This window comes from Xylocopa sonorina, chromosome 4 (genome assembly GCF_050948175.1).
Source record: "Xylocopa sonorina isolate GNS202 chromosome 4, iyXylSono1_principal, whole genome shotgun sequence".
Classification (NCBI taxonomy): domain Eukaryota; kingdom Metazoa; phylum Arthropoda; class Insecta; order Hymenoptera; family Apidae; genus Xylocopa; species Xylocopa sonorina.
The window spans coordinates 11,010,775-11,024,073 of NC_135196.1; the positions used below are offsets into that span (position 1 = coordinate 11,010,775).

The 13,299-nt window shown below is 47.1% G+C and overlaps 2 protein-coding genes across 3 annotated transcripts in view; one reads left to right on the top strand and one right to left on the bottom strand.

The window, feature by feature from the left end:
- Positions 1-9,087, bottom strand: part of LOC143422921 (furin-like protease 1) — a 167,524-nt gene extending 158,437 nt beyond the window's left edge. Inside the window, exon 1 of one of the 2 annotated variants that reach the window (XM_076893901.1) lies at positions 8,654-9,087. In XM_076893901.1, the coding sequence (XP_076750016.1) occupies positions 8,654-8,812 (159 nt within the window). In that variant the 5' untranslated portion in view covers positions 8,813-9,087. The remainder of the gene's footprint in view (positions 1-8,653) is intronic. The other variant, XM_076893900.1, reaches the window with a different exon arrangement.
- Positions 9,088-11,667: 2,580 nt separating this feature from the next.
- Gcn2 (eukaryotic translation initiation factor 2 alpha kinase Gcn2) overlaps positions 11,668-13,299 on the top strand; it is a 215,173-nt gene continuing 213,541 nt past the window's right edge. The window contains exon 1 of the mRNA XM_076894144.1: positions 11,668-11,671. The gene's annotated coding sequence lies outside the window, so the exon portion shown is untranslated. The remainder of the gene's footprint in view (positions 11,672-13,299) is intronic.

Below are 13,299 nucleotides of genomic sequence, written 5' to 3' on the forward strand. Positions count from 1 at the left end.
GTCCTGGCAAGAATCGAGGGTTCGAACATGGGCGCAGACGGGTGATCCTTGAAGTTGCATCGCGAAACATCGCGCGAGCCACGCTACCCAAGCGCTGAATAGCCATAGAAACCGGGGGATGAGACCCGGATGCTACCCACGTCAGTCGAGCTGCTCGCGGCATTTTCTAAAAGAAGAATGCCGCACAGGCCCAGCTACCTCTCGTCCAGGTAGTCCCCGTCGTCGTTCGAACGGTTAACGAGGAAGCGACCGTGGATCCCCTCAATGGCGGCCGTTGCGCGCCGATTTCACCACGTGCTCCTAGACGAATCGTTCGCGAACAAACGCGAGGATCCAGCTGTACACATTTCGAGGGAATAATGAAACGGAGCCGTGGATGGAATCGTGCCTGTGCCAGAGAAATTTCCCAGGCTCGTTCTCGCTCGCGTTCCCGTGATTTCTCGAATTTCGTGCGAATTATCGGGCAATTTTTCGCATTTAAATTGGACTTTCGCGGGACTGGACTACTCGTGTCTGACGAGTCGCTGGTTTAGTTTACGCGCCACGGCACCGCCAATTATTCCAGGCAGAATTAATTTCTAATTTGAATTCTAATTTATGCCGCGTTCATTATGACCGGGTCCACGGTGTTGATCGCGAGACTATGCTCGCTGATAGCGTGGACTATGATGCGTCCAAGGATCCACTCGACGCGGACCACGCTTAAATCCTGCTCCCGCTACAAATAAATAGATTCAGAGAGTGATAAAAATCTCTATTTTCGAAATCACGTCGCTAGCCGTACTTTAGGACAATTACGCTGTCCAAACAGAATTCTCAGTAAACGTTTAACTCGCGATGAACATACACGTCTTGCCTCGTCGTAATGTTTGCAAATGCTGTTTGGAAATTTAGCGGACGCCACAATGCTGGAATCGTCTCGATCGATTAATATTCAATTACGCTGTGTCTATAGAGAGAACGCAAACCACGTTGTAACGCGTAAACAAGAGACACGTCCAGCGCAAATTTATAGCAACTTTTATCATTATTCGGATGTCCCCTGCTGCTTCTCGTCCGTTTCATGGGATTCGCCCTGTACACACGCGTTACGCGCAAACTTCGCTTCACACAACGACGGGGGAGGGGAGAGGATCCGGTCCTTTTTCAGTTCGAAATTCTCGGCTCGCTCACCCCCGATCGTTTGATCCCTCGAGGAGCGCCAAGAACCCGGGAAAGACAAAGGGGTGCGTTTAGTTGCTCGAGTGTTCTCTTAATGTCTCATAGTCACCCTTTTACCCTCTAGAGTGGCTGGGGTGGCAGCAACTTACAAATATCAGAGCACGATGCTCTTTTGTGCACGCCTCTCGCCTACCAGGTTCGTTCGAAACGCGATGCTTCGCAAGGGCCCTCGAACCGTTCGCTCGTACGAAACACGCGTTACGTTCGATTCGACGATTCACCGGGGATATGGGTATCGCGAACAATGCGTCGTACGCTTCTTAGTTATTTGACATCGCGCGCTGTCGATGCGTCCCGCTGATAGAACCAGAGGGTGCAACGATGGCTGGCGCAATTGTGTCGTCTGCGATCCGATTCTGTCTCGCAGAAATATAAACCATCGTTCGTTCTTATTCTATATACTAAACGAACCAAGTATTCCTGTTTAACGACAAGCAAACCACGCGCTTCGTCGATCAACGCACACACGGTTCCTGTATCTATTCTCCCGAATTTCGAGTATCGATAGAATCCAAGCTATTATTAGACACATGGTGCCCGATAAAAATTGTACATGGATCTCAAACACTGATAATACTGCCGTCGACATGTGTGACATATCCGTCGAGCCGCCTGTTCAAACTGAAGGAAACCACGAATTTTGATAGCGCGATTGAATACTGACGCGAAATAAGTCCCGTAACTTAGCATCGGGACGACTGCGTGATTCAACGAAAAGCCCGGCGATTCGCGACGGCTACAAAGTGCATATCTGTTTTCCATTCAGTGACATAACCGCGAGGTGTTCGAGGCGTTCGAGGCACGCCTCTCACCGACAAACAGCCGGTGCAATAAGAAATTCGAGGCACGCGGGGATACAGCGTCTGGCGTGGGGTTTTAAGCCGCACCGCGAGAGTATAATCCCGCGCGACGGTAATCCAGTGAAACGTTTGGGTCCCGGTGAAAGAAGACTCGCCAATGGGGGGAGGATCCGTGGCGAACTTCTTCGCTACCACCGGCTGTGGCGTGCCGTCACGAACGAACGACGAGAGGACCGAGAAAAATCCTGGTAACGCGATTCCAGGCGAAACGACTCGCGCGAGCCTTCATCCTGCGCGTTCCATCCTCGACTCGCGATTGAAAACCGACTCGACGAGATACGGGCCAGACTTTCACGCCGAATCGCGCTGGAAACGAGCCGCTCGCGACACCCTTTCGACGACGATTCGAACGTTCGAGCTGGTTCTATCGACCGTTCGTTCCCTCTCTCAAATCGAACGCTCTCCACTTGGCCTAACACATTTTACTAACTCGACTCCGTGCTTCGGAGGAACAGAGACGCACAGAGTCTGCACGGTCATTAGCGATGGTTATCGCGGCGGCGAACGGAGTTCCAGCAAGTTAAGGAAGAACAGGCGAACTTTGCTTTCTCCTGCGCGAGGAAAGAATTATCGAACAGTCGGGTCCTATTCGCCGATCGCAGGGGGCTCGCAATTCTCGAGATTAAGCATTTTTCTTGGACATCCTCATACGAACATCAGGACGCTCCGACGATTTACGGGCCCCTTCCCTGTACTTTGAGGACGCTACGATAATTTAGCGCCCGATAAGTTCGTCGCTCGTATTTTTCTCGTAACAAAAATTTAAGACCCATCGCGGATAGAGGCTCGCGAACTACTCGCACAAATCTTAGGAATCTCTGAGGCGAGCCTCGAGCAACACCGTTGTCAGTATTATCAAATCCGACGTGAATAAATCGCGAGACCATCGCTAATCGACTTAACGATTTCCTAGTTCTCATTATATTTCGCAGCTCTGACTAACTCTCCGATGAATATTTATATCCGTCGTGCGTTTCTTCGTCGCTTTCAAGATTTAACGAGTGCCACCGTGTAACGGCCAAGTGCGATCGATAAAATTGCTAATAATAAGGAAAAGAAGGAAAAAAACAGTGTACTTAACCGGGTCGAAATTAAAAGCGAGCTCGTTACCGCGATTACGCGAAACGAGCGGTAATGGAGAAGTAAAATTTCATTCGCATCGCGCGAACAAGTGCCGCGATAATAATTCCGCGCTCGATGTACCGCGAGACGGTGTGTCGCAAACGGTGAACAATCGCGATTGAGAGAAAAGAAACGAATGTTCGAGACGTCGTTGGGCTGGAACGAGGCGTGAGAACAGTCTGGCCGGAAAATCTGACTGGAAAATACCGACGAGATTATTTAAAAACGATTATTTAAATCGACGCGGAGCGCAGGGTATTCCCCCTCGTCTCCGTTCGATTCCCAGACGAAACTGGGTAATACCAGACGCTCGGTTTATCCCCGATCTCGAGGTTCTCCCTCGTCGATAAAGAGATCGAGCAATAAATTCTGTTGCTCGTTTGATCCGCGGTATCGACGATTATGTATACGCGCGAGCGTTAATGCGGCTAAAAGCTTGTTTACCCGCTGGCGAGGCACTACATCCAGGCGAAAAGTGTGCACGTATCAGAGGCGTGCGCAGACATCATTTTCGTATTAACCGCGAGCATTATCGGATCTTATCTGTAATATAATGGTTTTCGTTGAGGAAGGATTACGCAAGTTTCGCCTCGCGTTCCGCGTTGTTTCAGATATCGTATAATTCGAGTCGTATTATGTGTAATTACTGAACCCGGTAACAGAATCGCTAAAGCGAAGGACGTGTTGCGCGTACGGCTGGGAGAGGAATTCGCGTGGCGCGTTTGAATTTCCGTCGAATTAGGGATAACGGAATAACGAACGGCCACGTGCGTGAATTTTCATCGAGTAAAAAGCGCAGGGACGAGGGATGAGTCGTTTAAAGTGCGCGACAGCTTGACGAACGACAAAGGAAACAATGATCGCTCGAACACGTCTCAGGAATCCCCGTTATCGCGGGGGATCCTCGTTTTTCCTGGTTTAAACGCGATTAAACGCTTGAGTACACGGGAAACGTTCGCAGCTTATCGCGAGCGACGCCTGCGCGAGGAAATTCGGCGTTGTGAACGCGTATCGTTTCTAAAAATCTGCTGCACGCTTCGAACGGAGGCCTGTTCTAATCTCGAGTTCAAATAAAAAGGCATTTGTTTCGATTTGGCGAACGTTCGGTAGCGTAGACGTCGTAGGAAGCACAGTTGCGTAAATATGTCTACTTTTGGTCCTCCATTCTTTCGTGATCGACCACGTTTCGATCGTAAATCGTGTTTGTTCGAACCAAATTCCGCGAATTTTGATACTAGATGAGCAGACTGTTTATCCATTAGCATCTGTTATCATTTTCCTCGAAAACGCTCGATTCTCATCATTTTCCTGTTAATCTGTTCGACGAAATAAATTCATCGTACACTTTCCTCGTTTACGTTAAATAAACATATACACTGATACGTGTAACCACAATTATACAGACGCAAAATGTAGCCCTGATTCATCAGTAAAACGATTCAAGATCAAAAGTTATCGTGTCGAACTCGTTCGCGCAACTTCCGATATAATCCTCCAGTGGAGAGAGAGAGAGAGAGAGAGAGGAAAAAATTGATTTCACAGTGAGAAACGTATTAAAACACGATTAAAATTCTTTGACAGAGACGATATCCGTTAAAAATACGACGGATCGTACAAGAGAAATCTGATTAAAAATCGTCGTATTTACACAACTGTGTTCTCCTCGAGCCCCGACGAAACGAATTTAGATCCGATTCAAGTACAGACGGAGAGGAAAAAAAAACCCCGATATCTGTTCCTTTCGCAATTACATTACAGATAACAAAGAACGATCGAGGAAGGGCGGACGACGGTTTCTTCGACGCGCAAGAGAGGAATTTGGCGAGACGCCGCGCGGTTTTCCGCGCGTCACGACTTATCGTTTCATTCTCTGGGCAGAAAATCCCTGTGAGTGGATAGGTAAACCACCTGGCGTGAATTTCAGGTGACGCAAATTGCTCCTGAAAACAAAGGCAATACGCAAGACGGGGCAGACAAACACGTCAGCTCGTGCAGACACCGGCAGTGTGCGCGCGGCCAGGCCAATATGTGCTGGCAAAAATGAGTAAATATGCTCCATCAGCCAGGTCACCAGACTATGTACACTGAAGTTACAGGGCGAGCGAGCGAGCGAGCGGAAAGAAAATTTAATTTGCGGCAATAAGTACGGCGACGTGCGAAATAAACCAATTGAACCCAGGAAGAGTCGCGCGTTTGGCGATGGCAAAGAAAAGGCCACGAGAGGTTGCTAAGTAGCGCATTACCATCTTCCGTAGCCTCTGTTTAAGGAAAGGTACAGATATGTTAATACCACCGCGTGTGTTTCTTTCGCTTCGATCCTTCGATTTCGTCTCTCGTTCTCTGGAGAAATGAAATTTAAATTACCAGGAAATGGTAAAAGAAAAGAAAAGGTACAGAAGGTTATTCGCTGAAAGATATTTCCTCCATCGTATAGATAAAAAATAATTCATATTCTATCCGCTATAATCAGGATGAATCTTTTTTCACTGAACTTTGACTCACCACTACCACCGCGCGACTTAAAACTATCCCATCCGTATTTACTGTCGCATCAGCTGCACTCAATTCGACGAGGCTATTACACAATTCCGAGCATATTCAACTGGCGCACACAGCAGCCGTCGTCTAATTCTAAACGAGATAAGTGGGGAAAAAAATCGAACGAGACGTCCCTCTCTCTAGTCTAAACTATCTGTCCGCATAAACAACGCGGAAAACGAACTGCCGCATAAAACCGTGCCACGAAAGCGCACGTTCAATTATTCTAAGTGCAATTCTAAGAATCCACGGGTGTAGCGGAGTGGCAATGGAACGCGCGCGTAAATTCTCGTATAAACGAGTCAGAGGAGCCTCAGCTAATGGGGAAAAATTGCCGTGTCGTGATTTTTCTTCCCTCCTGCGCTCGGATCGGACGATAATCGAACGATACCGATTTACTCGAGTTCCAGTTACACCGATTTCCGTGGGGTTCGATATTCGAAGCGTCGCGGAAGGCGAAGATAGGGGGTGAGCCTCGATGAAAACAGTTTAGGCAGAAAGGAGATTCGTTTCGAGGTTAATTTCCGCCTTTAACAGCGACGCGAGGAGCGAGTCGAACACGGCCTCTTCCCGTTCGTCCTAAGATCGACGTGCAAATTAATGAATTTCAGCGTCGATTCGTCACGCCAACCCCCCCTCGACACCGTAATAACCCATAAAGCGCGGCTAAAAAACGACCCAGTTCTACCAGGGGCCGCCTCGCTTGGATAGTAATTGCCTCGAAATCGCGCAAGGATTTTTATTAAACGCACAGGACTAATTCGACGCCCTCGTTTTTCGACGATGGCAGTCCCGTAATTAGGCTGCCGCGGATACAAACATTTTTTACCCCGCACAACGTTTAATCCTCTCGTTTTTACTGCAAGAAATCCAACGCGCTTCAAACTATTTACCTTTCGCTGTATTTATATTTAGTATCTGTTACGTTAAATCGTAGTCAAAGATTTTCAGTCTATGTAATAAAATGAGACGTTGAAAAAAAGAAGTGTGAAATATTATTTGCTGCTTGCAAGAGACTAGCTCGTAAATTGCATATTAAAGATATCGGAATAATCAACAAGGCTAAACCACCGATAAGATGCGTATTAGCAATCAACATTTTTCCTCCTCGATATTGACAAGCTGGTTTAACGAATGCGCTCGAAAATTGCACAAACAAGGAAATATCTAGCGATTGAAAAATGGTCGTTCCTTTTTTTTTCCTCGTAGAGCGAACGAGGAGAATGTTCCTCCTCGTGTAAGTCCTATATAGTCTGTCGATATTGCACGTCACGGGGAAAGATGAGTCTCGCGTGATTGAGCCCCACTTCTCGAGAGTCTTTCGACTTTGATCGCGAAACCGCGAAAAGATTTCCCGTTCGGCGGTATCGAGCCAATCTGTGCACGGAATAAGCATAGGCTTGTCGATTGCGACGATGTCGGAGTTACCCGCAACCGCGAAACCGCCGCATCACGCGTATGGATTTAACGCGATGCCTGTTTGCTTACGCGACAGTAACGAGCTTGCGAAAACGGAGAACAAGTGGGCCACTTCGTGCGTCCTTGCCAATTAAATTTCTGTCTGAGACAAAGAGACGTAAGAGAGAACCGTGTGCTAATTTTTTTCGTTTTTAAATCACTAATCTTATTTCGGATACGTTCTTCTGAACGACTCGAAACTTATTTCGACTCTCGTACGAAGGGTAGTTTAAACATTGGTCGAACGCGACCCGAATATAATATTTAAAGAGTCACTTTTATTTTTTTTTTTACATTGTACCCTAGTAATAAGTAATTGGACTGCAGAACTTTAATTTATAATTGTTGAAACACGATTGAAACGATGGAATCCGAATAGAAATCTGTTTCATCCCCTAAATATTGCAACTTCGATCGCATTCAATGGCTTCGCGTATCGCGTGCATTTCGTACATTTTTTGCGATGCACAGCGTGTTAAAATTTTCCATAAATGCATAAATAACCGTAGTTCATCGATAACAATGAATAAAATGACAAAAGGCAAGGTGACTCGTAACAATGTTTGTTAGCAGCTGCTCACGATCGATGATCAATTAGGAAATCGATCACGTCAGTCATGAAAACTATTGACGAGGAGTTTAGCAGACCCGTATTATTGTACGGCTCGAACACATGGGACATTCTAAAAAACCAAAAACGAAACGCCTTGTCGGAGAACCGGATCACGTAATTTAGGTCAGATACGCGGCGTTGAAACCCTGACCTTTGCGAGGTGCTCGAGATCCCTGGAACAACCTTGTCTATGAATGATTCGCGATGATTACAAAGACGGGAATGTCTTCGTTGCAACTGCAACGCGTCGCTTTTCTGGACAACGCTAATGTTGAAGCGAGCGCGCTATCGAATTGCAGCGCGAAGAGGGATCGAGCGTTGCGTTATTTCTACAGAGGCATGCAGTATTCATGGAGTGTGAATGTACGAGCACGTGTACGTTGCGTTATTCGCTGTGTACCGCACATTTTTTTTTTATCTTCTTTTCGTAAATCGCGGTTTAATCAAAAATTAACGTCAGAGGGAAACGAGCGGCATCGCATCGCGTTGCATGATTTACGAACCCGCGGAACAACGAGAATTATTCGACGAATGCGAGGAAAATTAAAAGCGCACCTTTTCTTGCATCGCGATCCACGCGTTACTGTCGAAACTATTTTACGTACGATATTTACTATCTTTTACTCGTTCGCTTGTAACGCTAACGATGTTATCTTGAAACGAAATGAATTTAGCGCAGTAACACTCTTCCGGGTCTAAACTAGATATCTGAACTTCGCGTTCCTCAACTTCCGTTAGTTTGAAGTATCAGCCTCGATTTCATTCGAAGCAAGCTGAATCGCGAAAGAGCGAAAGAAAAGAAAAAGCGATCGAGCAAGAATGAAAGAGAACGTAGCCGTACCTTGTCAAGATATTGAAATCCATGTTCCCGCGCGACCTCCTGGGCGACTTCCGGTCCTCCCTCGACATGCACTGCCCACTGATTGGTATACGCAGCCACTCGTCCACCAAAAGTCACCAGCGCGACGATGGCCAGTCCGAAAATCCTCTGCGGGCACATGATAGCTCTGCCTCTCGACTGCGACTGCTACCACTAGCGGCTCCAGTTTCACACTCGACACTATTATCCACTATCCACCAAAACTGGCACCGCTACCGACGGAGGAGTGCGACGACGATAACAAGAACAACGACAACAAACAACGGCACCAGCACAGCCACTGCGATCAACACCGGCCCACTTATCTCTCTACCTATCGCACCGACGCGACAGAGAAAACGAACCTATTGCAACGAGACGTTCATAGAGGAGGCAGCCGAGATGATACGAAGTCGGTGGTCGCCGCGCGAGAAAGGGGGACGATAAAAGAGAGAAGTAAAGAAAACACACACACAAAAAAAAAAGACAACAAAAAAGAAAAGAAAGAACAACGGAGGAAAGGGTAGAGGCGAGGGTATCAACGGAGCGCCTCGCACCTGCTGACTGACTGCCGCCAACTGAACGAGCAACGGGCTCTGTCACTCGCTAAGTAGCCTCCGCACTGCCGACTCGATGACTACGCTCCTCCGCGATGCTTCTTCGTCGTCTTCCCTCCACGTCCTCGTCGTCGTTGGTGTCGTCGGTCGTCGTCGTCGTGCTCGTCGTTTCCCTCGTGTCGGTGACGTTGCTGCCACTGCCGCCGCCTTCGCTCAACGACGAACAGCGGTAGGTGGGGCGATCGTCAAGTCATGTGGACGTTGTTGGTGGGGAAATCGACGTGATCCTCGTGATATCGATAATCGCGGACGCATACGCGAGGTCCGCGCGTGCCTCTCTGTCCTTACGCGATCAAGGCCGACCTACGCGAGGAACCGGCGACGTTCTTCCGTCTTCATCCGTCTCACGCCCCCGATCCCCCTTCCAGCTTGACACCCGCCTTCGACATTAACAACAACAGAATAATCCACCGCCTTCCACCCTTTTTTGCTCCAACTTCAAACAGGCTGCGGATGTAAATCTCGCGGCGTTTTCCTCTCTTCTTGACTCCTTCGTTCTTCGTTCGTCGGCTACGCGGACCAAGAACAACCCTCGACGAGCACCGGTTCGTCTCGTTGCGCCGTCTTGCGGGATTCGAACGCGGTTCGAGCGACGGACGAGTCCGATTGGCTGCCCTTGACCGTGCACGAGCAGCATCTGATGACTGGCCGCGAGAGGTTCGCTCCAAAGTACACCGGATCTCATATAGCGGTCATCCGGTACCACCGTGGCAGGACGGTCCTCCGACAATCGCGACCGAACGGTTGGCCAGCCATTCAGCCAGCCCTCGCGGCACGCAATTACCGACCGAAAAACTCGGTCGAATCACGTCATCAACCGTTGCATCCTCGCCGCATACCTAGGAAAATTCGTCGATGATGCGGCCTCTCGTGCTCGTCGCTAGCCTCCCCTTTTCTTCTCGCCTCCGCTTTAGCTCATCTTCAGCCCCCTCTCTGCCTAGGCGTGCCGCGATCTGAAAACCATTACGAGAGATCGGGGTCTCTAAGGTGTTCTGTTAAACGCAGCGCGATTAAAATAGGATCTGGATCGCGCGGCTAGGAATGCCAAGGAGTTTCCTCTAACTCTCGCGTACGAGCGATAGCGACAGTGTTTCTCAGCTAATTAATTGTCGTAATTCGTGTGACTCGTTGGCTATTTAAACGCGCTAATAAGCTTCGTTTCTTCGTTTAACTTCTTTGGACCAACGAATCGAATACACGATATTCTTAGCTTGTCAGTAGTGCGAAACTAAAATCAACCCCTAACGGGTACATCAAAGTTTCCGTAATAGAACGAAGGTATCATCGCGGTGGAAATGAATTTATCATCTCTTTAATTTCCAAGCGATCCAATGTACTCTCGAAAATGCCAGACTGGATAGAGGCAGAGATGAAACATTTTTCAACTACCAACTCCGGGTGGAACTAAACCGAGTCGTTTGCCTGTTTCATTTCCCCTTCGCGGGAAATTACGCATTTCCATAAAACGGGGCTAGGGTGCCATCAACGTTTAATTACGGTTCGGTGAGGTAAACGAGAACAACTAAGACACCGATGCGGAACCATCGTTTGTATATCAATGATGCCGTAACTAACGTCCAACGAACACCGTTCGTCTCTCTGATTAGATTTTGATGGTTATGGTTTTACGTGCAACGTTGAACCTAGTTAGTCCACCGTAGTTTTCCCCTCCGATTACACCTCTGCTGGCCACCGCGGACGGCTAAACTCGCTCGTCGAGCCAACCAAAACTGGGGGACCAGGGTACTTCTGATAATGAAGATGCGGCAACTATCGGGCGCGGTCGTTCGGCTTTTCGTGGGCTCCCAGCGGCCGCGTTCACGCAACCCGCGTCATCCTTACAGTGCTCGAAGGGTGCTCGAGCCAGTCATATTTTCGAATGAAAAGAAACAGGGATCGATACGCGTCGGAATGGTTACACGGCGTACTGGGAAAATTGCATTCAGCGTGTAACTCGACCTGATTTCCTTCTCTATGAGAGATTTGCTAAGGAAACGCGTGCGCGTTCCGCGAAAAATTATTTTTCATGCGATTGATATCGAGGGTTCGCGGTATTCGACGGGTTGATCGAATGTAAATACCGTTGAGGATCTGTGGAAATAATTAACCCGCGGATACTGCGATGGAGGACTTGCTTATATCTGTAATATCTGCTCGAACTATTTTAATGAACCTGTTTTTCGATACTGTCGATAGATCAGTATGTGGCGTGAAACTGCGAGCGTGTAAAAACTTCTTGAAAATAATCACAGGAACTCGAGTGGGCTGAAAGAAATTGAAGGTATGCCGAGAAAGTGTTACGTAAATTACGCGTTGCGTTAAAAATGCGATCATTCGTTTTCCTTTGATAGCTTTATCCCGAGCGTACTACTTTCTCCCTCGGGTACCATAAAAAAGAAATGTACCAGAGTTTCACAATTTATATTTGAATCGCGTGAAAAAAAAAAAGGAGGAAAGAAAGAAAGGAAAAAACTTGTACAATCAAGCTTCTCAAAGAGTATAGAAACAGGCATCAGTCGTCCCGGGCAGTTACGATTCCTTGGAACGGTAACCGTGTTCCCCGAGGAAATTGCACTTCTGATGTAATACTGATCCCAATTTTTCTTTTCCAGATTATCCTCCACACCGTGGACCATAAATTTTCGTCGACGTTATACACTTCCCTGAATGCACCCGTCGAATACGCACCTTGCACGCCAGTTGTCACGTTCGAATGAGTATCTCTTATTAGAAACGATCGCGTTCATAAATATTCATTAACATTCTCTGCCACGGTACATTTATAATTTAAAATAAAACAAATATTTGCTAATGTATTTAATGGAGTGGGCGATTCATATCGAGCCTCCATTAACTATTCTTCAAGCATTCGAGACGCGAATTGCTGCAAGTAGAATTCTATTGTACGCGAACTGGAAGATTCTATGTGCTTTTCCTAAAAAATTGCAGCCATATTGATACTAATGAGAGAACAATTATTGAAGTAACAACGCTATCTAACATTTTAGATTTAACGCTAAGAATTGCGAGGGTGAAAGGTTTTCCGTAGCGTTCGTTACAAGAGGACACGATCCGAGTTTCATTGGAAAGCACCAGGTTTTATTCGCAGCTAATTCTTTCCCCTGGACGTCTACGGTTCTGCGAGGATTCGATATTCAAGGCGTATCGTTCCAAGCAATTCTACGGTTTCAAAGAACGAAATGGAAACGACCGTCGTCCTGTATTATCGATGCTTTTTAAAGGCCGCCAGGAAAAGGGACTCGATTTTCTAGCTGCTGTTCGCTTGGTTACAATTCGATGGAACGTTTAACACCGTTGTTAAGTGAAATTGCGTTCGCGATACTGGCTTCTCTGGACAAGGAAGGTTACAGATCCCGTTTTAAATCGTGAAAACACCAGGCACAGATTGCAGTTCTTGGAAGAAAAAATTAGAAACAATTCTAACAGCCAATCTTTGTCTTAAATTTTAAATCTAACTAAAATTTGTTTAATTGTAATTTATAATTCTCAGTTTAATTTTTCGTATGCAAAAAGGAAGCTTGAGAAGAACGAATCTTTTTGCATGCTCGTCCTAAATTCTACTCAGGGTTATTGCACGCGGCGAAGAAACTTGAAGAAAAACTGAAGATTCGCATTATCGTCACGTTCGAGCGACGTTCCAACCGATTCAACTTCCGGGGAGAGGATATTGAGGGGCCTTACAGATACACAACTTCGCTCGAAAGCTCTATTTTGTGCGCGAAATAAATTACGCTCCCTTTCCCTTGGACTTTTGCTACTTCAACCCCTTAAACAAGTATACATCGTTACGTTTCGGTGGATTCGAATAGACGAACACTTAAAAATCTCTGTCTTGCGTAAGAGCAATACATTTCAACTATCGTCTGCCGCTGTCAAACTTCCATAAAACGAGACGCGATTCTTTTCGAAAGTGTCTACACGAAGCATTCGATACTCCATCCGGGTTAAGGTCAACGCTGACAATTTAAGATATGAATAATCACATTCAGC